The sequence below is a fragment of the Eubalaena glacialis genome, chromosome 19 (assembly GCF_028564815.1).
Source record: "Eubalaena glacialis isolate mEubGla1 chromosome 19, mEubGla1.1.hap2.+ XY, whole genome shotgun sequence".
Classification (NCBI taxonomy): domain Eukaryota; kingdom Metazoa; phylum Chordata; class Mammalia; order Artiodactyla; family Balaenidae; genus Eubalaena; species Eubalaena glacialis.
In genome coordinates, this window is record NC_083734.1 from 63,292,255 (window position 1) to 63,320,173 (window position 27,919).

The 27,919-nt window shown below is 49.8% G+C and overlaps 1 protein-coding gene across 2 annotated transcripts in view; it reads left to right on the top strand.

Moving 5' to 3' along the window:
- Positions 1–27,919, top strand: part of PRKCA (protein kinase C alpha) — a 360,902-nt gene that overhangs the window by 270,025 nt on the left and 62,958 nt on the right. For both annotated transcript variants that reach the window (XM_061175760.1, XM_061175761.1), the window contains 3 exons: positions 14,262–14,418; positions 15,499–15,633; positions 15,877–15,973. In XM_061175760.1, the coding sequence (XP_061031743.1) occupies positions 14,262–14,418; positions 15,499–15,633; positions 15,877–15,973 (389 nt within the window). The remainder of the gene's footprint in view (positions 1–14,261; positions 14,419–15,498; positions 15,634–15,876; positions 15,974–27,919) is intronic.

Here is a 27,919-nt window from a genome sequence, read left to right on the forward strand (position 1 = left end):
GTCCCTGTGTTAGAAGCTCCCTCCTCCACGCCAGGTGCACAAAGCCTGATGCTGCTCGGTACGCAGCCCGCCGCACCCACCCCAGACGCCAGCATCCGGTTCCCTAAGAGCGGAGCCTGCACGCGGCTTGTGAGTGAGCTCTCCAGGGTGATTCTCATGCACAGTGACGCTGGAAAACTGCGGCCCTGGGTGTTTTTAGTCTCGGAGTAGATTCCATTTTCTTATAACAAAGCAAGGGTTGGGGGTGGGATGAATTGGGAGATCGGGATTGACATAGATACACTAATATATATAAAATAGATAACTAATAAGAACCTGCCGTACAGCACGGGAACTCCACTTCGCTGTACAGTAGAAACTAACACAACATTGTAAAACAACTCTACCCCAATAAAAAAAATTTTTTTAAGTGCAATGTTGAGACGGTAAAACACAATTTAAGAAAATGTCAGTTGATTTGTCCAACTGCTCTGTTTCTAGATCCTGCGACATTTTAATTTCTATTACTTTTCAATAGAGAAAAATTTCTCTGTCAAACTGAACAGCTGAAGTTTTGAAAAGGGCAGAGAAAGGCTTTTCTCCGATTTCTACTGCAGTCAGCAACACAAGAGGTTGAAACGGTCAGTTGGCAAAATATACAGACCCCGGGAGGTGTGTTGCAAAATCAGGAACATAAAATAACAGGGGGAAAATAAAAAATAAGTAAATAAACCAAAAAAACAAAAAGCGATACCTGTATGTTTGGGATGGGGTTGGGGGGCAGGGAGTTATTAGAATCGGAGCCCTCCGTTCCCCAAAACAGACGCACATGTGGAAACGCAGCAGGGTCTAAAGGCAGGAGCGGGTGTTGGGAGGGGGGTAGCTGCTGATTCTGGCCTTCCGTCCTAAGGCTCCACAGCTCACCCAGAGGCGGCCCCGCCCCAGCCCCTGGAGACCAATTCCAGGGTAGTCCTGACTAAGTAATACACCAGGATGCCAGTTAATTTACAGAGAAAGAAAACTGTCCATGTGTTTGTCGACTTGATCAGAGCAATCTCTCCAGTGTAGTCAAGATACCCAGAAGGCAACTCGTAATGAACCCGTTTTATTGATTCGCCGTGTGAAATACTGTCCCGTAGACAGTGAATGGCAGAAACCCCCTGGGGAGGTGCCTTCTTTCCCAGTAGACAGACGTCAGGGGGCCCAGGACACTGCCAAGTGAACGTGGAATTATAACAAGGGAACTGGGTAAATGTTTCATGGCATCGGGCTGAGATTTAACATTTATCTCAGGACAGAGGCAGCTGTGCTCCTGGGGCCAGAGGCCCTTGAGGTTAAATAGATGCTTCTCTGTGGGCCTTTCCACAGGCATCCCTGGTGTTTGCCTCAGCACCTCGGCCTTCTCTGTCTTATTTGAACGTATTCATGCTGGACACCGGCTGGTCTTACACGTCTGGGAACCCTCTGTGTTCTCAGGGGACTTTGCAGAGCTCTCCTCTGATGCGGTATTGAAAGAGCCTGGAGTTTGTTGATTCCCAAAGATGACTTGTGCTTCCCTCAGCTCTTTGTTTCTGAGGGACAAGAAACCACTTCATTTTAGCTCCGAAATTCTACAAGTCCCTTTATCCTAATTCTTCGCAGAATTATCTTCCCCCAGTCTGATTCTGTCTTTCCAGATGATCTGTACGAAGTACCTCCGAGTAGTAGAGGAGGAGTGTTGAGCTCGACTTCCGACCCGTGGCCGCACCTGCAGCCTCACTCCCAGCCCTTCCCCACCCCAGCTCTCGGGGGTCAGGGGAGCCTCCAAAACTATGTGCAGAATTTTGTATCTGCCTTCTGGGAGGGAGAGCGGCCACAGCTGTCATCTTCTCCATGGTGTCCTGTGACCCCCCCCCCCCATATTTAGGAATGATTTCCAGGATGAAGGACAATGAGAAAGAAGCATCACTTAAAGAGTTTGGAGAAACAAAGTTTTCCCCCCAGATTTCTCACCCAGCCAAACTGCCGTTCGTAGCACGTATTCTCATCTATGCGAGGGCTCAGAAGATACACCACCCACATGCCTCTCTTGAAAACAAGTTATTTAAAGCCCAGCTAAAGAGGACTGCAAGACGAGGGGGAAGCAAAATTTAAAGTTCCGGAATGGGAAGGTCACAATGCATAAGGATAAGCAGTAGCATTAAAACCGGTTGGACATCTTGATGTGAAAAATATGAAAAGCTATAAATCATATAAAAATCATAACAATGATTAGGAATCCCAAAGTCTAGGTAATTTTATGGTAACAAAGATGGAAAATGGGATGGGTGGTGATACATGAGGGATGAGGTAGTAGAACGTAGCACGCACAAGTCTTCAAACACGGGAGGGAGGTGGGCAGAAGATCCTGTTTTACTCTTTGACGGACAGAGAAATGTAGAACTTTTTAAATGGGGCTGAATCTTTAAGACGGTCATCAGCAGAATTAAAGTAAGATTTATAGTTTCTAAAATTTCTGGAAAAGATTAAGGCAAACGAAGCACCGTATAACAGAGGACTGAAAACAACAAGTAAGGAGGCGAAAGAGTGATCGATAACAAAAGTGGGCAGAGGCCGTTCAGAATTGAGGTTAAGAACGTGCTGGAATCCCCCTCTCCCCACTAGCTGGTAACCCGTGCCAGGTACCCCTGAATCCCTCCCAGTCTCAGCTTCCCCGTCTACAAACTGGATTCCAAGTAGGGTTATTATGCGGGTTTTAATATGTCCAAAGTTCTGAACGTTTCGTCAGGCACAGACTTGTGCTTCAAATACAGTTTTAAACTTCCCATAGTTTTCAGATTAAAAAAACCCCAAAAATTCAGCTATCCATATTTCTATTAATGAAATTGACACCTCGTAGGAGAGGAGAAAAATCTTTCTCTTTCTACCCTTCTGGGTTCTCGGCTGGGGCTCTGTAACGAAAGACAAATTAACAAGAGAAAAACAAACCCATTTCTTTAATGTAAATGTTACATGACACAGGGGCCTCCATAAGGCAATAAAGACCCAAAGAAACTGTTAAACCGCAGTGTTTTTGTACCAGGTTTAATGAAAAGTGGAAAGTCGTGGAAAAATAAAGGACGGAGGAGATGATCTCAGAGCAGTGAACTGGGGGTGGGGGTGGGTGCTTCGTGAGGCCTGTCCGTCCGCATCCCTCCCAGTGGTCCACCGTCTGGAGATAAGGATGCCCCTCTCCTCCAGGTTTGGGGAGGGCACTTCTCACGTGAGGGTCTGAAGACCTGCTTCAGGGGAGACGGGAAAGGTCAGCATCCCCTTCCCGCATCTGCCGTTTCTCAGATGCCTTCAGCTGAAAGTGTGCAGTCTGCCAAGGTGTCCTCTTTTGGGGGTGGGGTGTCCTGAACTCCATCAGCATAAAGCAAAATGACCCATGAACACTAAGAATAAAGAATGGACAGAAATTTATCAGGCGAACAGAAAAAGGGCAGCTGAAGTGGAATTGCCCTGAGTCAGGAAACGAGGCACCTGGATGCAAAAGGCTGTATTTCAAAACGTGTTGGAAATCTCGAGCAATTTAAAGTGCAGGCTTGTTGCAGGAATTACCAGAAAGTTGAATATGACACAATATCACCAAGCAGAAGCCACTTGATCCAATGGAGAAGAGATGGCTTATTTCACGAATGTTGTTGGGAAAGTTGTCTAAACATATGGAAGAAAAAAGTAAATTAGATCTTGCCTCACACTGCACACCAAAATAAATTTCCAATGGATTTAAAAGTTGAATATAAAAAAAGAAACAAAATAATAAAAGGAAACGTAAGTTAATATTTGGCTAACCTCAGAAAAGGCAAGGATTTTCTGAATGTGAAAGAAATGGAAGAAATAAAAAAGGAAATTTTTGACAGATTTAACTGTATAAAAACTTAAGCTGCTGTGTTTCTAGAAGCATGAAATCTAAGTGAAGTTTGCAGCAAACATGACAAAGGGCTGTTACCATTCCTTCATGCCTGAAGAACTCTTCTGACCTGGTAGGAAAATTCTTTAACACCCTGTAGGAAACTTGAACAAGGAGGAAGTCAAAGAAAAAGAAACACTAATGGCGAATAACATAGCAGGGGAAAAAAGTCACACCTCAAAAATAACCAAGGAAGCCAAAATTACGATGTTATTTTAAACTTCTGTCCCCACAAAAAAAGAAATATTAATGGCCGAATAACCGTATCGGGGAGAGGGGGAGTTAAACTTCAAAAATAAAGAAACCACAATTACAGGGTTATTGTTAATCTTTATCCCCCCACCCTTCGTAAGACCTTGGTATGACTTTGGGGGAGTGATGGGGCAATACGTGTCAGAGTCTCGAATGATTTTATTTATTCCCTTTGATCCACTTCTAATAATAATAATGTAGCCTGAGGAAGAAACCAAATTCAGTTGGATATTTATGCATGAAGATGATCTGTTGCCATGCTATTTATACAAAGGAGAAGAATTGTAGCTATATAGATGGCCTGAAACAGGGAATTGATCAAGTAAATCATGATGTAGCTGGAAAACGGGGTGTCAGGCATTTAAAATGCTTTCAAAACAGGCCTTGTTATGTTATAAAGGCAGTTTCTAAAACTGTGTTCCTAGATAGGAATTCTATAAAAATAAACATTTCAGTATAGATATATGCAGAGCAAAGAGCCCGGCAGTAAATATGCCAACAGCAGTGCTCTTTTACAGTGGAAGTATAGGTGATGTTAATTTTCTTCTTTATACTTTTATGTATTTCAGTTTTTGAACGATGAGTATATCCATTCTTCTCATAATAAGGAAAATAAGTGTTTCTTAAAACCTTCTGACATTGTTTATACAGAATCATTTGGGGCTCTCATAACCTATAAAATATTATTTCTCTCACAACCAGATTCCATTTCCTTTGGGAACATCGGGGTTATAGAACTTTAATAGCAATTATTTTCCACTAACCGGAAGAGGAAAAGTAGTGAAATACTTATGATTCTTTTCCAAGGATGAAAAGTTGCTTTTTCTCTTCTCACATCAGACTCCTCTAGGTTCTCTTTCATAAGTTTTATGGGATTTTGGTTGAAGAGTTGCTGACTCGAGTTTTCTGGTATTGAATGCCACTGGATTTCCTGGGACAGAAATTACATTCTTATCACCAAACAGTGAGTCTCACCAATGAAACAGAACATTCAGTGAATGGGTCCTGAAGTGGGAGATAGTGAGGGTCCCAGAATCCGGATGTATGTACAGATTGGGGGAGGGCTGAGCAGCTGTATTTTTAGTGTAGCTCATTTTTCTCGCCTTTGTCTTTGGCCATAATGGAAGCAAATAGGACAAGACGTATGGGTCACATTTTCTTAACATGGAAGAGATCAGATCCGGAATTGTGCGGGTTTTGACACAGACGGTGTCAGCAGACGACGCGTTGTAATTAGATCAGATGGGGCAAAGCAGACAGCACCAGGAGCCCAGTTCACAGAATCACAGTTTGTTCACAGAATCACAGTTCACAAAAATGGTTCGTTGTGTCTGATGACACCTTTGCCTTTTATTCCTGAAATCCAGAGAAGTTCTGCATGAGAATGGCCCTTTCCTGAGTGTAAGTGGTCCTTTCCGGTATGTTTCCCCTGAAACCTGGGGCCGTGTCATGTCCTTTAGCCTTTGTGGCTCAGTGACCCTTTCTTCACAGCAGTTAACGTTTTCTGAAAAGTGCCCGCCTCCTTTTGGCCCGCTTTATTCTCCATTGAAAAGACCTGTGAGGTTTTTCCTTGTCCGAGAGTCCCTCCAGATGGACGCGTTATGAACTGCAGCCCGGAGACGCGGCGTTTGCCAGCGTTCCAGTCTGCTTTAGCTTCTCAGCCCGACGAGGATCCCCGGGGCGCTCGCAGGCTGTGCTGACCAGGTGAGGGGGACACCAGGTGGGGCTTGGTGCAGCCCCTGCTCTCGAGTTGCTACGCAGTCTGTAGAGATGAAGCTCCGGTGGGCCGGGCCGGCGGGGGAGGGAAGGTCCGAGAAGGTGGGTGTGGTGCCCGGGTCAGGGCTGTAGCCCTGGGAGGGATGGATGGAGCGTGGACCCCGGGTGGCCCAGGGGCACGGGGCAAGGGTGGCGTGGAGATTCGACGATTTAGGAAACAGTTACTGAGCGTGTGTCACGGAGCTCCTCTAGGCAGTAGGGCTTCAAAATCATCAGGAGCAAAACGACGGGCCTCCTCGGCGTGGAGGGAGTATCATGGTGGGGTTAGCGGTAAGTGTGATGGGGTGGGTGCGGTTAGCTGTTTAACAAACTCAACAATCCGCCCGTCAGGACCGGGGCCAGCTCCAGTCTTGCCACCATCACCAGGTGAATGTGGAACCGGGTGTGGAGAGTCCCTAAAACTGAGATAGAAATGTTAAAGTAAATAACAGAGAATGGAGGCTGTGGACCTCTTTTCTGGGTTGGGAGCCTCAAAAATATGGTGTCACTCAAGCTGTGATTGAAAATCTCTCCGTGCTGATCCGTTCGTGAGGGAGCGCTGTGACTTCTGTGTGTCCTCGTAAGCCGCCCCAGTGACCAATCCCATGAGTCCCCGTCAGCTCCGCATCCGCCACGCCTCCACCCTTCACTGCTGGGGAAATGGCCTTCTCCCGCCAGATCAAGCTCGGCCACTAGGGGCACCCGTGAGTTCATGGAGACCCGCGCGGCCTGTGGGCAGCCCTCCCCACTAAGGCCTCCCTCCCGTCCAGGAGTGGTCCCGGCCCGTCCTCACTGCCCATCGCGAGGACTGCTCCGGACCCCTGCCCGCCCCTGGCAAAGTAGGAGTTCCCCCAGAGGGACACTCCCTCTCCCTTAGACACAGGTCCTGAGGGGTGTGGAGAAAGGAAGGTCCCTCTGTCCTTGGGGCACTGGCTCTGGAGGCATCCAGCAAGGGTCCCCAACCCAGGGCCCATGGGTGCCTGAAAACTGTCATAAGACTGTAATCCTGTGTTCAGGGAGCTTGTGGCTTAAAGAGAAAGAAGACTCTGGCCCAGGGTGCTGTCAGGTGGCCGTGTCACCCAGCACCGTGGACACCCGTGTGCGCCAGGGAGTGACTTGGGCGCTTTCGCCCTCTGCGCCCGCCCCTCGTGCCGTCGAGCCTGCCCTCACCCTGCCTCCGCGGTGACCTTCTGGGCCAGCCGATGGCCTGTGGCCTGGCGGGTCCTGGCCCTTCCCGGGGCCCCGAGCTCCACCTGGGACCTGCCCACACTGGCCGGGGCTCATCCCCCTGACGGCTCAAGAAGCTCAGATCCCGGCCTGGCACCGTGCCTGCTGCTAGACAGCTTGGCTGCCCCCGAAACATCTCGTGTGAAGGACGTTCGGTACATCCTGTTCCGGAAGCAATCTGTCACCCACCAATCTCCCCAGCAGAATTTGCCGCGAGTTCTGGCTTCTGGTGCAGAACTGACAGACTCTGAGACACGGCTTCTCCTCTTGCAGCATCGTCAGTGGAGGCCCGAAGGAGAGGCAAAAACAAGCCTTGGGAACAGGGTGTCCTTCCTAGTTCCGTGACCGGGGAAGGGGCTCTCTGGTGGGGCTGGGCTTTGGAGCTGCTCGGCCTGGTGGGAGGGCTTTTCCCCTTTTTCTATCTGATGCGGCCCATCGGTGCTTGAGACGCTCCTGAACGAGGCCCCCTGGGCTGCTGGGAGGGAGACGTTCCCAGCAGGACAAGCCCTTAGCTCTGCGAGCCCAGCCCGCTGGAGTGGGAAGCCCAGGGGCCTGTCCGTGCTGGTCGCTCCTCCACTGGATCCGCTGGTTTGCATTCAGGGCTGAGGAGCACACATTCCTTTAAAATTCCCACTTCCAGAGAAGCTGTTGCCTGATTCCACAATGGCCCCATTGATGCCTTATCACGCTCACTGTTTGCACTGGGGTGTGACCGGGCTGGGGGGCGGGGCTGGCAAGTTGCAGCAGGTCAGGGCCCCCGAGGAGGCTGCAAATCTGGTTTGTCTAGGAGAGCAGAGACTCCTGTGCAGACCTAAAAGCCTCCTGCGGCCTGGGCGGGGGGTGGGGGTGGGGGGAAGCAGGCATGCGTACACGTGAGAGATGTCGGCTCCCAAGGTTCTAGGACAGGACGTGAGGAACAGAGGACAGAGGTGAACTCTGGTTCCTGTTTGGGGACACGCTGTCTCTCCTCAGCCCCAGCCCGGGACCCTCCCAAGCTTTAGGACGAGGTCAGAGTTCACAGGGCTCAGGAGGAGCCAGAAGGGACCAGAGGCTCCTCTCCCGGGTCATTCGCTGTGTTGGTGTGTGTGGGGGGGTGATGGCCTTGGCTCTGTGTCAGGGATCCATGAACTGTGGCTTGAGGGCCAGATCTGGCCCACAGCCTGTTTCTTTTAAATAAAGCTTTATTGGCACACAGCATCGTTCCTCTGTGGGGGGGGGCAGAGCTTCCCCTGTGGCCTCCTCAGTGTCATGAGCGCTGGAAGCTTTCGGGCCCCAAGTCTTGGGGACATTGTGGTCTTACTTGGTCCAGGCGCTGGCCTGTCAGTTCTTAGGCTGATGTCAGCCTGTCCCAGAGGCCCAGCTGTAGAGACCACTTAGTAACCAGAACACCCCAGCGTACTAAGTGATTTTAGAATTGTACCCTAGAAACCACTGCACTCACGTCTTTTAATCAGATGCCACAGCCGCCTTAGCTAAGGTCAAGGCACCAAAGCAGAAACGGAGTCGTACAGCTTTACTCTCCTTCCCACCAGCCCCTCTGGGCCACGTCCACAGCTCGACCCTAAGTGTGTTCACTTAACCCTCCACGCTCGGCCGCCTCCCTCCTTCCAGTGGAGGCCTCTGTGGTCTCTTTGCTTCCTGCCCATCCTCCTGGGAGAAGCCGAGGCCAATTTTACTACCTCTCCCCTGGGACTTTGTCTGGACCGAGTCAGTTTTATCCAATAACAAGGGAAAGCTGGCTTTTACATGATCGCGAGCCATCCCCGGCTTGGCTGCCTATTGGCTTTGTGTAGCAAGCAGGTTGTAACACCTCTCTCTGCCTCTGAGTCCCCGTCTACAGATGGGCTTGTGGGAGCGTGAAGGGCTCACACCAGCGCCTGCCGTGCAGTGGTCTCCCTAGGAACGCGTTCCCTTCCCATCACCGCCATGTCCACTAGCTTCCTGGGAAGCAGAGAGTCAGGGACCAGCTACACCCTGCATGCCATGTGGTCAAGGCCAGCCGTTCTCAATGGAGAAATGACAGACCACGCACACCCCCAGACCCATATCCACCTTCTCGCTGAAGGCGAATCTCTTAGGAATGAAATAACCCATCAGATTTCTCTGTCGTTAAACTTACATTCAAGTGCGATCATATTTTTATAAGAAATTAACTTACGGGTCTAGAGCTCTCTGGAAGAAGGCGCTATGGCTGTCTAATAATTATCAAAATTAGTGCTCTATGTTTGAGGACGTGGTTCATGGATTTGGGAGCCTCCGTCCCTCTGCTGCCTGATGGCAAATCACGCCAGGTTCATGTGTCCACAGACGCTGACCCTTCGCCTGTTTTCTGCCCTTTCCTGTCCCCCCGGCATGTTTGCATGCACGTCTCTTTTGCTCTTGGTAACTTTAAACGAAGAAGAGTTTGTGGGGGGTTTCTGGTAGTGTCGGAAAACATAACTTTTGCTTTTACGCGCTGTGGGGTAGGATTATAGAATTTCGTTTACTCTTGCCTTTGCTGTGGAGCGAGGTTGGAGGTGGGAGGGGCTCACAGGGTCCGCACACACTGAGCAAGACTGACGTTCACAGCAAGTCCCTGTTCTGAACCTTTGTGCTTGTTGCTGGCTTTTTAAACAGATGCCATGAACAGGCGTGCTCTTAGAGGGAGGAAAGAAGGCGCTAAAATCAGAGAATTATTTTCTAAAGCAAAACAGATCATTTGAAGGGCTGCGTGGTCCTTGAATCTGAAGGCACCTCTTTGTGCATCACCAGTGTCCCCGCCCAGATATGAACTCTGTGATGGACAAGGTCACTGTGCGTCAGTGAAGACCAGTCCCGTCCGCGGGCGCAGGGGATGCAGCTGTGTCCTCGACAAAGCTTTTGCTTTATAAGCCTTCAGAGCCTCCCCTTGCCCCGTGCCCAGCCGGAGTGCCCTAAGGTGACCTTAGCGTGAGGTTAAAAACCCCCAGGGAGGCAGGCAGGTGGGATGGGGGGGCTCTAGGTGGGTTCGGGGGTGTTGGCTTTTATGTTAGGTGATGAGCTCATGGGTGTCTATTGTATTATCACACTTGATAATTTACACTGCATATATTCTTGGGATCAGGAGACCATCTGGACCATTCTCTGAATGGATCAAGGATTGCATTGAATTGGGGTTTTTTGGGTTTTTTTTGTTTTTTTAATCCCAAGCTATTTTGGAAGAACTAAGAGCTGACTATTGAACTTTGGCCTGACCCTGAGGTCTGGAAACTCCATGCTCTATGAACTGTCCTTTTAGTAAGCTTGGTTTCTTTACCCTGGGGAGACAGCCCTGCTTCCTGGACTGACAGGAGGGCCAGGTGGCACGGTGGTGGTGACGATGACGTTAAAGGTAGCAAACACTGTTTAACACAAGCAGTGATGGCCAGTGCTTAGGCCACAGCTCACATGCTCCGGGTCCTCTTCTCTATACTTGACGTGTATTAACTCACTTAATCTTCACAGCAAGCCTATGAGACAGACACTATTATTGTTCCTGTTTTGCAGATGAACAAACTGAGAAGTGGGGTAACTTGTCCCGAGTCATACAGCTAATCAGCCCTAGAGCAAGGATTTGAAGCCAGCTGCCCACGCTCCTGGCCGCTAAGTTATCCTGCCCCTGAGCGGTCAGCCACCGTCTGCGGCCTCTGTGCCAGCACGGTGAGCCTGACCGTCACTGTGTATCCTCAGACGTGCCTTAGACAATCCCTGGCTACAAGTCTTTGTGGGCGTGGCTTGCCTCTCTGAGAAAGCCTGGCGGTCACTCCTCCTGCCCGCTGTCCTGCATCCTCACCTCTGCTTTCCCGTCAGGCAGGTGCTTGGCAGAACCCCTGGCTCCCTTCCTAAGTGTTGGCTGTTCCGTCTACGCTGGGACACCTCCGATGTAGACTCCCCAGTCTGGCGAGGGCTGTCCGGTCCAGAGCTCATGACGAGAGCCCCCCCATACGCCTGGACACTTGATTCAAAACTCACATGTCCTGGGCTCGCCTGGCCGCCTATATCAGGCATCTCTGGGGCACCGTGCAGGTATTTCTCAGTCTCCATCATCTTATTTGAATGGATTTTGTCCAGAAGTGAACTCTTAACATTATCAGGAAATTATGTAATCTTTCAACCCCAGGTTGCTTTTTCTCAAGGCTGGGCTTGACGTCCAATCCTTTCACAATAGACACCTCAAGCCAAAAGATGGTCATATAATTATATTCTATATTTCTATTAAAGTTCTAGAATGACAACAGACTTTCATTCTGAAACAGCGAATGCCGAGGCATCACACAGTTCTTCACAGCATTCGCCTGCCTGTTCACAAGCTCTCAGGCCAGTTTCTGAACGTCTAAACGTTCGGGGTTGTGTTCTCTGCCAGAAACTTTCATCAACAACAACAAGGATAATAATCATTATTGGGTTCTTACTGTGCGCCTGTCACTGTTCCAAACACTCTATATGTAGGAACGTATATAATTCTCATACTTTTCCAGATGAGGAGACCGAGGCACGGGAAGGTTAAATCTATTGCCAGGGTTACACAACCACAAAGCAGCAGAGCCAGAACCCAAACACAGGCAGCCTGGTCCCCGAGCCCACATTCCGAGCAGATGGGCCCCCGAGCTGGTGGCTCCCAATCCCGATTCAGGTGTCCGGGCAGGTGGGCTGTTCTCTGCTGCGCTAAGAAATTGAAATTTGGACCCACCGTCTACTTCGGTGACAGCTGGAATTGATGACGCTGTTTGTTTTCAACTTAAATGATAGTATTTCAGTAGGAAGCCCACAGCTTTAATCCCATCGAGACTTTAACTCATCGCCATTCAGAAGACACAGGCCGTAGATGACTGTGTGTGTGCCGGCCGTCAGGACTCTCACTTCTGGGTGGAAAAGCCGGGGCCCACACTCACTCTGCAGCTGGCAGGACCCTTGGCAGCCTTGACGGTTCCTCATTAGTTCATCTGGGATGTCGCCTCCGTGTTAGACGTTCCGGAGCTTTGTTCTGCCTTTTAAAAAGCATCTGATTCTCATTCCAGCGCTCGACTGGAGAGAACCTTTTGGCCCTTCCCATTCTCTGTGGGAGAACTTCATTTTTATGCTCAAATTTTTCATCTTTTGTGATACTCGGGTTGCTGTTTTATTCCGCGTTGCGTTAAAACCTCCATGAGCTTGGGGGGATTCTCAGGTGGCCAGGGCCCCTGGAGACCTCCTACCTCACTGAAGATTTTGAAATTGTGGGCAGAGGATTGAGGCCGAAACACTGCGTCTGGGGCGTCGAACGCGCTCACGTCGTGCAGTCTTTTTCTTCCTCCACCATTTTCCAAGTTGCCAACAGTATAAGGCATTTTATATACCTTGTTTCATTCTCCCAACAATCCAGTACCACTGGAAATATGCCCCTGTTCACTTTTCTAGATGAAGAAACAGAGGCTCATGAGCTTAGGTTTCCAGTACTTGGGGTTACACGATGCAGGTGGGATTTGGAAGCAGGTCGGCTGAGCTACAGATCCCAGGGTGCGTACTTGCTTCTGTTCTGTCCCCTGCCAGCTGGATGAGGTTAGGTACTGTCTCATGGGGAAAAATCCTTGGAGGGTGTAAGTGGTGTATGAGGAACACACAGCCGGCTTCTCTGTGGCTTGTCGCCCTGAGCCAGCTCACTGCCCCTCAGACCATTAGAATACAGTCCCAGCTGTCACCTTCCTGTGCCAAGGCTTCCAGGCAAGGAAGGTGACAGCACTCAGCGTGTCCCCAGGCGTTCGGGCAATGCTCGTCTGTGACTTCTGCCCTTACGGCTCTGCCCAGAGACCCAGTGTCTTTAGCACCCTTCCATCCCCCTCTATCCCTGCCCACTGCCAACGCTAGCACCTTGTTCTGAAATTCTTCGAAACCCCTCATTGAACAATCAAACTAAGCTGACCATCTATGCTAACGGGCTGGAGCAGTGGTCCGCCAGCTTTCCCTCAGCATCACCCGGAGGCTTGGTAAACACAGGTCGCCCGACCGCACCCTCCGCCCAAGTTCTGACTCAGTCGGTGATGCCGACACTGCTGGTCTAGGAGCTGCACTGTGAAAGTCGCTGGCCTGGAGATCCTGGTCCCAGGTGGATGTGTCCCCATGGCATCCGGCTCGTCAGGGGCCCGGATGATGGGAGATTTCAGCCACGCTGGGGAAGAGGGTGAGGAAGACGTCGGTGTGCGGGCTCTGGCCTCTGTCCCTTCTTATTAGAGTGATGGATGATTGACAGGCAGGGGCTTCAGCCCTCCCACTGTCACGAGCCTCCGCCAGCTGCATCTCTGAGCCTGCCTTCCTCTGTGGGTGAAGCAGCCTTTCCTCCTCCTCGTTATTTTGCATTTGCATATGAGTGCTTCTCAATCTACAATTTACGTTGGGGTCACCTGGAGTCTTAGGAAACGCTTCAGAGTCTGAAATTCTGGAGTGGGGCCTGTGCCCAGGTGCCGCCCCAGGTGCTGCTGGAAGGTGGGCCTGCCCTTGGTGTCAGGCTGTAGCCCCTGTGAGGCACCTCCTGCGTCACTGCCTGTGCCCCGGTAGCTCTAGCCCCTGCTGCACAAAGTTCACCTGGGGCGTCTAAAAACTTGCCCCCCCCCCGACTAGAGAGTCTACGTTAGCTGTGAGCGTTGGAATTTCCAAACCCCCTCCCACGCGATTCTAACGTACAGCCCGTTTAGAAGCCACCAGCCTTTACAAAGGAGAGAGATGACTTCTTCTAGGAGTTCAAGTGCCACCGGGCTGTGGACTCGTCTGCCGGCCGCTTGGGTGGGGAGGCGGGGAGTTCCCCCGGAGGGGGGCCGCCGGTGGCCCCTGGGGGTCTCACTGCGGTGCAGATTCTGCTTCACCAGGTTTGGGGTATGACCCAGGTGTCCCAGGTGCTGCCGGACCAGGCTGATGCCGAGTCTCAAGGCTTGACCACAGGGGCCTCCCCAGTGCCCGTTCCCCCCGGCAGGGGTGGCGGTGGGCAGCTCCGCTCGTGTTGAGGGTCAGAGGCTTTGATCCAGACCTCCTCTCCCTTCAACACCATCTTGACGTCTCTCGATCAGCTGGGTCCAGACGCAGGACACCCGGCAACGAGGGTCTGTTCTCTTTTTGTAACATTGGATCTTTCTTCCTTCTCTCTTCACAGTACGAGATGCAAAAAATCTCATCCCTATGGATCCAAATGGGCTTTCAGATCCTTATGTGAAGCTGAAGCTTATTCCTGACCCCAAGAACGAAAGCAAACAAAAAACCAAAACCATCCGTTCCACACTGAACCCCCAGTGGAATGAGTCCTTTATGTTGTAAGTTGAATCCTCTCTTCCTGATGGCTTTCCTCCCTCACATTGCTAGCAGTGATGAGCTGGGCTTCATAAACGTCTTTAAACATTGCTTCATCCCTAAGCCCTTCTCCTACGGCTGCTAGAGAGGTAGCTGTGGTCACCCCTGTCTGATGGATAGAAACTCGGTTTACCAAGACTTACATGATGCAGGCCCCAAATTAACATCAGTAACTTCTGTACAAAAAAATTATCTTACATTACAGATGATATAAAAATGTATAGTGTGTCCCACCACTTGATGAACGTAGGTTTTTTTTTTTAAGGGTTAGAAGAGGGTGTAGGTAAGAGCTTAAATAATAATTTTAAAAACATGGAGTAAGTGAGTACCATAGAAGCTGCTGTTGCCACTGAAATGGGAAGATTATCCTTATGTCTAAGCAGGGAAGACTTCCTGGAGAAGGTGCCATTTAAAGTGGATGTGAAAGGAATGTGAGGATTTCAGAGGCAGAGATGGGAGGAGGGAAAGGTGGGAGGAGGGGGTGGGAGGAGGGGGTGGCATAAGCAAGTCAGGAGCAAGAAAGCACTGAGTGCAGCTGAGCACAAGCAAGAGGTCCTCTTTGTAGAGGCGAACACAGGAAGCACTTGTGCACAACCGGAAGGTAGCTGTCTAGGATATAGATCAGAGGCTGTCCAGCTTTGCTCTGTGAAGGGCTGGATGGTAAATAGTTTAGACCTCATGGGTCACACAGTCTCTGTTGCAGGTACACAGCTATGCTGTTCTAGGTTCAAAGCAGCCATAGACAGTATGTGTCTCAACAAACGGCCATGACTGTATTCCAATAAAACTTTATTTACAAAAGCAAGCAGTGGGCCTGATTTGGCCCTTGGCTCATAGTTTGCTAACCCCTAGTCTAGAGCCTCGTTTGCCAAGGGGCTGGTACTTTGTTGATGATGGAGAACCACAGGAAGAGAATTGAATACACTATTTTTTTGAATCTCAGGCTCAGAACATGAGCATGCGATATCTCCCCCAAAATCATGATCAAGATAACCGTGTGTGTGTGTGTGTGTGTGTGTGTGTGTGTGTGTGTTCTTTCGTAGCAAATTAAAACCTTCAGATAAAGACCGACGACTGTCCGTAGAGATCTGGGACTGGGATCGAACCACCCGGAACGACTTCATGGGGTCCCTTTCCTTCGGAGTCTCGGAGCTGATGAAGATGCCGGCCAGTGGATGGTGAGGAAGCCCGAGTGTGTCTGTGTGAGCCAAGAGTTAATTGTCTGAAAATACTAGCGCGTCTAGAGGTTCAGGAAACGGGCCGGCTTAAGTCCAAAGTGACTGTTGATTATGAAGTTACCTGGGTACCGTCTCCCCGGGGGATGCATTTCAGAAACAGCTGGACTAGAGCCTTGGGGTGCGGGGTGAACCTGGGTGGTGCCAGCGTGGGGCTCACCCCCTCCTCTCCCCTGTCTCTGAAAGGTACAAGTTGCTGAACCAAGAGGAAGGTGAGTACTACAATGTGCCCATCCCAGAAGGTGATGAAGAAGGAAACGTGGAGCTCAGGCAGAAATTCGAGGTGAGGAGACAACACAATGACTCAATCACCTTTCCGTTTAGAAAGCTTCACTCCAGGAAGGGCCAGATTTTTGTGATCACACTCTGCAAGGCAGACAGTCATTTAAATGTTAATCTTGTTCTTTATGTAAAGGCATAAATGTTGCGTAATCACCTTCCTTTTGCAAGCTGTTGACATTCTGTGGCTTTTATCGTTTAGAGAAAGGAGCTTGGAAACAGCCCAGAAGTGAGTGTGGTTGGTTCCTGTTTAAGGAATTGGTTTGGCATCAGCGGGGAGACGCCCCGGTCTAGCCTCCTCCAGGTGGGCAGGAAGTCACCTGGGCCTTAACCTGGGAGGCTGTTCAGGTGTCATTATCAGACCAGAAGCTTAATTTTCGCTGCAGATCATTGGAAAAGGCAGCTCTTTCTCATCCTCCCCCTGGGTGTGTGTCTGCCTTCTGTCCCGGTTTTGTCACCTGCCACCCCCCACTTCCCTCTTTCTCCTCCTGTCGATCCCTGCTTCTCACTACTTAGCAGACGTCTCGGCCTTTCATGAACGTTCTTCCCTCCAAGCATCCGCCTTATGTTCCAAGTCACAGCTTTTCATTTTTCCCTGTTTCTCTAATCACCTGTGCGCTAGCTGCTTGAGGGATTCACTCTAGCAGCCCACGGAGTCTCTGTACCTGGCCCGTCCCTTGGGAAGCTTTCCCTTCCTGGGGCTCATTAGGATGCCCTGCAGTTCCCCCACCCTGAAGAAATACACGCGTGCACACACGCGTGTACAGAGACCTGCGCCGTTGGCACTAACGGGCTGATGCTCCCGTGTGCCTCCTCTTCTTGCTGTGGTTTTCTTCTTCCAAATAAAATTCCGTCCCAGAGACGCATACAGGTCATATCCAGAGAGACTGAGTTCCAAAGGATGTAAAACACAAGAATGTTCAAAGTGCTTCGTCACCGATACCTGGTTAAAGGGGCTGCTGATGGCAAACACTTAAGGGCAGGGGCTGCGAGCCTGGGTGCCCTTGGGAGCGTAAAGGGGTGAAATGGGTCCCCAAGAATATAAATAAACGGCGGTGACGGCGGGCCTCCGGGCGGGGGGGACAGCGGGGTGCGGTGCATGCGCAGGCGGCACCCCCACCCCGGGCCCCAGCTGACGGCGGCCGAGCTCGATGCGGGTCACGTGCTGCCGGATTTTTCCAGTTCTTCCGGAGAAGCCACAAGGCCAGATTTTCACATGGCATGTTCTGATCTGGTTTAGTATCAGCGGCCAATTACAGCTTGAACTTTGTGTGAGTCACACATGTATCTATTGCCTTAGACACAGGGAGGATCCAGCCAGTGAGAACCAGCTTGTAATCTCTGCTCTCAAGAAACAGAGGTGAAGTTCTTTGCAAAGAGGCTTACAGAAGCTAGAGGCATTCAAGCGCAAGGCTGCCCGCTAGGGTCTGGGGGCGCTTCGGGGGCCTCTGCGAGGCGTGGCTCTTGTCTGATTGCTTCTTCCTTCCCGCCACCATCCATCCCCCGGCTCCCCGCCACAGGAGCACAGGCGCCTGGAACGCTGCCAGGAGGGCTGCTTCCCTGACCCCGTGCCCCCCGCCTCCTGAGAAGGGAACCCTTCTAGAGAGAGTGCCGGGACGGAGGGGAACCCAGGGGCTAAGGAGACCCCGCCTGCGTCCCGCGTGGCGTGCAGGTGCAGGTCACCGGCCGTGGGGCTCAGGGTCGCGAGAGGTGCGGGGCGCACCTGGGGGAGGAGGGTGCTGGGGCCTCGCGGTGGCGTCGCTCATGGCAACGTCTAAGGCTTCTCTTTGCTGGTGGAAAAACACTGACGCACGTTTCAGGCTTCATTTCCGTTACTTCCTGGTGAGTGACCTTCCTGTTGTTCTGGGCAGTGAGTTTAGCTTTTTACAAAGGTCAGCGTTCCAAACTCAAAACAAAAACAAAACAATCCGGGCCAGAGGGCTTGAGGCTGGAGGGCAGCGTTTCTCTCCGGGGGCGGGTTAGGGGCTGCGTGCCCTGAGCCTGGCGCCGCCCACCGTCGTGGGCCCCGGGGGTGTGAACGTCACAGACCCGGCGGTGGCGTCGCGGGGTTTGCTGAAGGGCCTGCCCCGTCCAGCTCAGTGCGCGCTGTGCCCGGGGCGCCCGGTGGACCACGCTCCAGCCTTTCCTCTCAGCGCCCTCCGGCTGTGTCCCCAGGCTTTGCCAGTCACCGCGGCTCACTTAGGGCATTTGTAAAGCGCTCTGCAAGAGGCTGCGCGGGAAGCCGCTTGACGGCGTCACCGAGATGCTGAGAGTTCGAGGACACCTCTCGTGCGGCCGTTCAGAGTGGGCACATCGGATTCTAGGCAGAGCCTCGATCGTCCAGTGGTGGGATCTGGAAATGGGGAAGTTGCGGGGTTTCCTCGGCACCAGACTGCTGTGAGCCAGGCTGTGAAGGCCAGGTCCACGTTGGGGCAGCCCTGGGTGACAGCCAGCCTGCCCGAACGGGCCCCAGTGGCATCAGGCTGTGAGTTAGGACGCTGCCTCTAGGCCCCCCCGTTTCGTGCCTCTCAGCCCCCAGCCGCAGTGTGACCACCTCCCAGCGTCTACAGAATCCCCTCTGTTCCCTTCCCTCCGTATAACACGCGCCGTCGGGCTTGCTTTCGATCCCGCTGCGCTCTCTCCCACACCCACTCTTGTACAGATACTTTCCCAGTTTGATTCAGCTGAGTACAATTTTCTTTAAAATTTCAAGTTCCATGGTGAATCTGGATCGGCTGAAACACAACATGACAGTTAGTCTTGTTAGGAACAAGCCTTCCTCAGTGGGATTGTAGAACCTCTAGTCTGTAGGGTTATTCTTTCCGTGTCCAGCTCTGTTTTCTAGGAAGAGTTAATTCAACTCTGGTTTTCGAATCCTTCCCTGGAAATCAAAAGTCATTGTCTTATGAAAGAAAAATCAAAACAAATGAGCGTTTACAACTCAGCCACTGCACTAGTATTTATCTGGTCATAATATGGGAAAAGATTTCAAGTTTATTGTTGATTCTAGAATCTTGGCAAACAGAATGATCAGTGAGTGAAGCTCTTAGGAGCCCAGGAGAATCCCAGGATGGTTGGAAATGACCTTACTCTGTAATGTGTTGTCCCACTGGAGTTCGTCTGCCTAAAAGTCGAAGCCAGAACCTTGACTGTGATATTCACGGGCAGCGCATCCGTGGGCCTTTAACCTGTTCCATGTTTGTCTTCAAATAAAGTACACGTGGACCCCGATTCACAAACACAAATTATATATTTGTTCATTTGTTCAGTAATAAGGTTTCCAGCAATGAATAAAGCAAACCGTCCCCCCGTCTGTGGAGGTTAGGTTCTGTACCTGTGAGCCTTGCTTCAGATATTTTTGGGAACGATGCAGGAAGCGTATTGGGAAATAAACATAACCCCCTGTGCCGGCCAGTGACCCCCTGGACCTCCCGTCGCTGTTGAGGACATCCAGGTCTCCTGTTCCTTCCTCCCGCTTCTGGGCCCCGCTCCCCGTGGTGAGGCTCGTGGTCAGAGGCCGGGAAGAGGGTCTACTTTCCCTCAGAGGTGATCCAGCGATGGGTTAGCCGTGCTCAGCAAACTTTCCGTGAATGGTCCCATGATAAATGCTTCCGGCTTTGCAGAGCACGGGGTCTCTGGCACAACTACTCACCTCTGCCTTCGTAGCATGAAAGCAGCCCCAGACAAGATGTCAACAAATGGATTTGGTTGTGTTCTAACAAAACGCTATTTACAAGAACAGGTGCTGGGCCAGCTCCGGCCCGTGGGTTTCCAGCCCCTGGCTCAGCCCGTGGACCCTAGAATCAGACCTGGTTCTACCATTTATTAACCATGTGACCTTCCTGTGTGTGTCCTTCACTGTAAATGGGAATAATAGCTGTATTTACTTCACAGGATTGTTTCGAGGATTAGTCAGTAGGGAAGTTCTAAAAGCGTGCTTATGCAGTGTTAGCTCCTAACATCTTCCTCCTCTATATGTTTCATTGCAAAAACTAGGTTATTGAGGGCACTTTTTTTTTAACTTTAGGAGCTTTTTTTTAAAAAATTAATTTTCATGTTGCAATCATGCTGTAAATAATGGGCACGTTCTAAGTTCTGTAGACCAGCCGTATGATGAAATAGAGGCCTAATGGTAAGAACTTTATCGCCATTTAATAACATTGTTTTTATGGAGAGATCTATCCTCATTTACATTGACATGGATTTCTGGAATGTAATGTGTGTAAATTGGGAACTTCGTGTAACTGGCAATGGATCGGATAATCCCTGGACAAAACAGGGTTTCAGCAGTTTTCAGGGGAGGAGAATTCTCACGCCGAGGAGTCAGTCTGCGTGGGCGCTTCTGCAGGGGCTCGGCTGAGGGTCCTGGTTCAACACTCCAGGTGAGCACATCTGGAAGATGCTGGCCGGGAGTGCTTCACCGGGAGTAAAGGCAGGATAGTCACATCACCAGCAGAGTGGCAGCTAATGACTCATTAGGTCAACAACAGAAAGGGCACGTCATCCACTCCCACGAAAGCCCAGCATCTCTGTGGGTGCCATGCTGCTGTTTTGATCTCTTACAAAATCCGGGGTCTGAACCTTTCGCATCTTGAGCTATGCCTGGGGACTTCTACACGACATTCAACGTACCCGTTGGAAGAAAGGGTATCTTCTGACCACACCTGTTCCTCGTTGAAAACGTTTTCAGAGGACCTGCTGGCATTTGTCCGTTTCCCTGGTTATTACTGAGCTGGAGCGTTGTGGCCTTGTGTTTGTCAGTCGGCTGACTCTTCCCCGGAGCCAGCTGGGCCACGTCTACCTGCAGAGTTGGGTTTGTCCCAGAATCAAGAAAATGGGAGGAGGAAAGGGGAGGCGAGGAAGAGGACCACTTCCCTCCCTAGGGTCTGATGCAGAGCCCTCTCCTAAGGCCTGGCCCCTCATCCCTGGGCAGGGCATTCTAACCAAGACCAGCCCTGCTACCCGGGGAGAAACCGAGCCAGAAGAGCTGAGAACCTTCGTCAGGTTTTCATCCAGTATCACTGCCACTACCTCTCATTTGTATTTTGATGACTCTCAGGTACAGATGGGCTTTAAAGGAACTCATTTCTACCTGTGGGGTTGCTTGTCTCCCACACATGTCATTACAGTTATTGGAGAGTCTGAGGTTTAAGAAAAAAGTCAAGCAGCTTTCCTCAAAGGAGGCCTCACCCTTCCCTTCTGCCTGATTGTCGTGGATTCGTCACTTTCATCATTTGTTTTAGATAATTTAAAAAACAACATAATCAGAAGCTAAAAGCACCTTCTTCTCTTTCTCTACTTGCTACCCACCTTGCTCCACTCTGGCGTAAGTGAAAATCTAATATTAAAAAAAAAGTTAAGAAGCAAAACAGACACACCCATAGCAGAATTAAGACAGCTCAGAGGCCACGCGCTTTGGGCTTTGTCTGCGTCAGAATATTTCTGTTGTCAGAAAATAATGGAAAGTAGTGCCATTATTTTCAGAGAAAGCTGGCAGGTGATATTTCATAAATAACTCCGTGGAGTATAAGGATTCAGGAAAACAAGATGAATTTATTTAAATTGCAGTGTGTGAGCTCCCTGTAGGGAAACAGGTTTACAGTGCTATAGAAAAGAGAGAAGTTGATGACCATGTGTGAAACAGGGCAGTTGCTCGTGGGGTGTGGTCTTGACCACCATCTCCCATCGTGTCCCTTCAGGGAGCGGGCGATAATGGCTAAGCTGCAGGCGTTTTCTGTGCTGAGCACGGGTACTGCTTTCCTCTGAGAAGTGGTATTGCCTCGTGTGGTTAAGAGCCCAGCCCTGGAGCCCTCCTGCCGGGGCTCGCATCCGCTCATCTCCATCCCACTTGTCTGAACTTGGACAGGTTACTCAGGGCAGGGTGTTCTAGGAAGAATATACAACTTGGAATCGTTCTCCAGGGCTTCACGTCCTCGCTCTTCCACTTACTAGCTCTAGTGACGTCGCGTGAGATTCTTAAACTCTCTGATCTTTATAGTTTCCTTGTTCATGAAACGGGGATGATAATAGTACTACTTACTGAATTGCTCAGAGGATGACAGCAGTTCATTTGTGTAAGTTGCTTAGCCTGGTCCCTGACACAGAGTGAGTGCTCAGTAAATGTTAGCTAGGACTCCTTTTTGGTTTTATCAAAGCTGATTATATGAAAAAGACATTACCTATTCAAATTGAATTTTGACTGACGTTTATAAAAACGTATAAACTCCGAGACTATATTTATGTGTGCAGAAGAGGTGCTACCAGAAGGCAAGAGCGTTCCAGACCCCTGTTTGAGTATTAGAAACATTGTCAAGGCCTCACTCCTGAGAACAGACCAGTGCATTGATGGTGCCAGTGTTCACAGCTCTCCGGAGCCTGAGGCTGAACTCTCATTCTCCCGTCTTGATGGTGTTTTCAGAGGACGGGCTTCCCAGGCCGTCTCTTCTTTGGCTGTTTCCTGTGGCACGTGGCACGTAGCTGCATTTTCCCTTACCCTGAAAATCCTCTAGGGCTGCACTGCCCATTTCAGCAGCCACTGGCCACATGAGTCTATGGAGCATTTAAAATGTGGTCAGTCTGAGCTGAGAAGTGCGTGCTGTAAGTATGAAATGCACACCGGATTTCAAAGGCTCAGTAAAAAGAAGAGAACGTAAAATAGCTCATTAACAATAATTTTTATGTTGATTGTATGTTGAAATAATATTTTGGATCTATTGGGTTAAATATACATTTAATAACTATTCTACTTTGTGTTCTATGCTTTCATATGTTAGTATTAAATATAATATTATTGGAATGAATTTCATCAGTTTATCTTTTTAATGAGGTTATTAGAAAATGTAAAATTACGTGTGTAAGTCACATTGTATTTCTACTGGACAGGGCTAGTCTAAGACATTCCTCCCAATGAAGAAAAACAGTTCTTGCAAGATGAGGACTGAAATGCAAAACGCATGACTTTCTGATGTACAGTATTTTTCCCGGGCTTAAGAAATCAGTTGTTTCCAAGAGACTTGGATTTCGGAAAATAGATTCCCTCAAGATTCTGAGCCCATTATTGGGTGCAGATAAGTCTAATTTTTTGCATGGCCAAGTAACTATATTAGAGACAGGGATATAACAAAGCTGGGGTGATATTTGAGTTATCTAGTAATTTAATAATACACATTTCTAGTAATAATCTCAAAAGTCACAGTGAAATCTATTGAGATTTTCTGGTTAGTTGGAAAGTTGTGAGTGGAGGTCAGACGTCCAGGCAAGTGAAGGGGCAGGGCACCTCTGGCCTGTCTTCTGAACACAAGGTTGTCTTACGTCTCGGATTGTAGTAAACATGTGACCTGAGGACTGGGATCCCAGAGCTATGTTGATTTTAACAGGTATTTTGGAAACAGGTGACACTAGCTTTTTGTGGCTGAAATATTTTATTTGGAAGACTTGTTTGAATAGATTCTACAGAATGTCCACTGGTCAGAATCTAAAGCTGGATTAGCAATGGCTTCTGTCAAAATAATGTATGATGTTATGTCTTCACAGCTTTTTGTGTTTCTGACCATTTGGTCTAAACCCAAAAAGAAGCCAAGATAAACTTGATCCCCGTGGTGCATGAGAATGAGCTGCTTTGCGGGATCTGTGCTAGAGCTCCAGAAACCAGGATCACCCTGGAAACTCTGCAGATGCCTCAAGATCACATATGTATCTGTTCTTATTTATTCTGGGGAAACGTTTTGAGCTTATCCTTGTTACTGATTAACAAAACGTGCTCCGATTATGATTAGAGTTAAGGTATTTAAATCACCGCACATGAGACTCAGTTGCTAGGTTATATGTGGAAAAAGCAAGCAAGCATTCTTCTGTTTACTGTTGTTGAAACTGGATTTTCCAAAAGCCTCCATTGTCTTTGAAGACTTTAGCTAACTCAGGATATTCTTCGGATGGGAAAAAAATAGTTCATTGGAGACCCTCAGATAAATTGTAGCTGTTTGTTGGTTTGATCTGGCCTGCCACTGTTACTATGGAAACCTGAGTACTTTCAGATGACCTTTTGGACACAGAACAGAAAATCCAAGTGCCCTGATACGGATTCTGCTTTTCCCCCCCACAAATGGCTTACATAATTACTTTCTGAGCTGTGTGATGTTAAGAGGGGAAAAAAATCTATAAAATGTACATCAGTTAAAAGAGATTTTATTTTAATCTTTGTGCTTCGGTTCTGTCTTAGGAGCAAAATCTTAAACTAAAATGGGACAAGGCTTGGTGTTGGAAACCGTTTTCACCCCTCCATTAGATCATTGTAACGGGGTTAGCCCTGCCCCTCAGCACAGCAAACTCCAAGGAAGTCTCTGAAAGCAACTGCACAGAATTTTTTTATTAGTCTGTGAGGGAGGGTGAATGCATTTATATTACAGCATGGCAACATGTTTTCAGTATAATTTATCTTATGGAAGTGATCTTGTTGGGAAACCAAAAGAAGACAGTACACCCCGGTCGTCTGTTCCATCCTCGTGAATTCCTGAAAAGACAGAAAAGCTTTGTGTTTGTAACTGTGGAGGTGGCCTTGTGGCCTTGTGTTGCTGGTTGAAGAAACAGGGCAAACCTAGTACTAGTAAGTGTTAGCAGCAGTTATCACGTGTCCGCAGGCCCTGGTCCCCACAGGGGATTCGCGGGTACCAGGATGCTTCCCCCTGTTGACGGGGAAGGGAAGGAGGGAAGAGAGAGCCAGTGTCCGTCGACATGACGTAGACATGATGCACGTCTTTATCGTGCAGTCTCGAGCACCTGAGGAGGGCAAGGCCCCTAGAAGAGAAAAGCTGGAATAAGGATAACAGCACACTCGACGGTGTTTGCTGTCTTTCCCAAGGAGCATAGCCTACAGGGAATTAGGATTGTGGATCCCTAGAGAGGCGATCCCAGGGTCTCTGAAGGGAGAGGTGACACCCTGGCGCTCTGGACGCTGGCAGCTCCACGTCTGCTCCGTGGACCAGCAACATGTGGGGGCTTTAATGTTAAATACGTCCATGTGCGGGATGTAGGCGGCTGCTGGGGGTGAAGAGCACAGTTCTGGGTCAGGCCGTCCGGGTTCGGAGCTGCAGAATCTCAGACCCCGTCCTGCACTTGTACTGGGTCAGAACCTGCATTTTAACCACGTCCCCAGGTGATTCGTGTGCCCGTCACAGCTTGAGACAGGCCAGTGGAGAAGACGTGACCTGTTGACTAACAAGTAAACACGTTCAGATTCCAGGGTGTTTGCGGTGAGGGCAGACTCCAGCACCCCAGTATCTCTAGCAAGCAGCGCGGGGTCACAGCCAACCACGTGTCTGCTTCTTGTTTTTAATATCTCATTTTATTTTATTTTATTTTTCAATTTTATGGAAGTACAGTTGATTTTCAATGTGTTAATTTCTGCTGTACAGCGAAGTGATTCAGTTATATATGCGTATATATAAGTATATGTGTGACCTTTCTGTTTATCTAACCTGTCCACTTTTAAATGGTGGGGGAAAAATCAGAGAAGAGTAATATTTGTGATACTTGAAAACTAGGTGAAATTCAAATTTCAGGGTCCACAGAGTGTTAGCGACACAGCCACGTCCATGCATTCCCTTGCTAGCTGTAGCTGCTTTCAGGCTACGACAGCAGAGCTGAGCCATGTGACAGAGACTAAGACCCACGAAGCCTAAAATACATGTTGTCTGGTCCTTTCCAGAAAAAGTTTACTGGCCCCTGGAAAGATGGAATAACGGAATATCAGAACTGGGAGGGGTGTTAAAATCATCTTTGTTGATGGGAAAACCAAAGCACAGAGGAATTTAGTTGAGCTCGTGAGTAGCAGGACCCAGCTTCCGTCTAGCGTAAGGCTTCCCTCCCCTGTCCTGGTCCTGTTCCCCCCGCACCCATGACACCCTCCCGCAGGTGTACGCCGTGTTCTTTCACGCATCTCAGAACCTGCTATGTTCCCTTGGAAAGACCCTCCCTCCTCCACTTCCCTGTCTCCGGCTCATCAAATCCTACCCCAGCCTTTACATACTCCTCCAGCCTTTTAAACTGGCCCGACGTTTCCTTGTGCAAACTAAAGGCTGCTCCCTTGCTGGACACACCTGTGAGATGTGTCACCTTCATGTGTCCAGAGTAAGAACCTTGGGTCCTGCTCTGAATGCTTTGAAATCTAAACGTCAGGCCCGCGAGGAATCCACCTTTCCCTGGCTTTTGTCGACATCGCAGGGAGGGCGTCTGAGCTCAGGTGTGTGTCTGGGAAGAGGAGGGAAGCCGTCCGGGGCCTCGGCCGCGCTGCAGCCCACCGTCTCCCTCTGCCCACACCCCCAGTCCCTCGAGCACTGGGGCAAAGCCACACATGCGATGAACATGGTCACCCTTGGAGATGGACCAGCTCCTTTCCCACCCTGCTGGTGGGCTCCAGAAATGGGTAATTCTGGGCATTTCCCGCTGGTGAATCCTGCCTCTCCTCGGCGATAGAGAGCTAAGACGTGAACCTTGTTGCTAAGGACGTTGCTGAGTAGTAACGGGATGTGAAAGCTTTTACCGTGTCTCCACTCTGTGGGTAACAGTCCTGACCCTCTCTTCTTAGCCCACGCCCGGCAGCTAACCTGGATGAGCAGGTGCTGACTCAGGCCACAGGTCAGTTCTTTGTCCAGCTCTCGAGATGCTGATGCAGCCTCACCACTGAAAAGATGGTGACTGGCTTGGTGTCACGTGGCAGGAACGAGGCCTGGGGACACGGAGGCTTCAGAGGGCTCACCACGGCGGCTCCCAAAATGAGGCCCAGGAGACCGTGGCCGGGGTGCTCTCGGGAGTTTTGTTTTGGTTTTGCTGATGGTTTTGTTTCCATGGATGCGGTCGCCTTGCCTTTCAAGACCTTGGCCTTGGTTGTTCCTCTTCCCAGGCGTGAAACCGACAGACAAGTGGGGTCACGGAGCGTCCTCGCTCAGGAGGTGAGCGAATTCAGCACTGCTGTGTCTTCAGCGCTTCATTGAAAACCAGGTGGTTAACATTTAGGCTAATTGCAGCCGACACTGACCTTGTCCACTTTGAGCAGGGACACTTTGCTTCCTCCCCGCCCACCCTGACATCCAGGCGTGCGGTCCAGGAAGGCTCCCTCGGGGCTCCTGCAGACTCTCTGGCTGATTGACTGCATAAGCCTTTCCTTTTATTTTTTTTTAAAGGAGATTTGGGTTGGTTTGTTATAGCCAAGCTTGAAACAGCTTAGTGTTCTTTCTGGGTCCATTTAAGTCTAAGAATAACTGCCCGGTGGCGGCTGGAAGGCTGCAGGCTGCACGGCACTTGCACAGAAGGGTCCCTGCTGGGGGATTTTTGTCTGCTGTCACAGATGGAAGTTGGAGGTGTGACCCCCTAAAGCTGTGTCACGGACGTCCCCAGGCATCTCAGCCAATCTGGAGACCTCGCTGCCTCGAGGTATTCAGGCAGAGATTGGGCAACTCTATCAGAAGCTACAGGAGAGAAAGGCAAGCTTAAACTTCATCCGCAGCTCTTTCCAACACCAGGATTCCAGTGAGAATGTTTTGTTTCTCTTGTTAGTTCTTTTTCATCTTGATGTGGATTAAGATCTCTAGCCTAAAATAGAGCTTTGGGGATTGGAATAAAATGCCCTATTTTGAGAATAATTATAAATAGATTTGTGATTCCAGATTTAAAGGGCCATAATTATAAGATGTAATAGAAGATCATCGATCCAGACCTGTCGAAAACAGGTGTGAAATTCACAAGCTGCCCAGTGTCCTGTCTTTGTGGGCAAAGCCTTCCAAGCACAAAATGTCATCCACTTGTTTCTGGTCTCCTCTCTGCTCAGGATCAGGGCTGTCGTGACCCTTTCAGGCTGTAGAATTTGGGTTCAGAAAGTCAGCCTCCCTCACATTTTCTCCCAGCAGCTGACCCACATGCTGTATGAACTTGGAGAATGAATCCCATGACTGCTTGT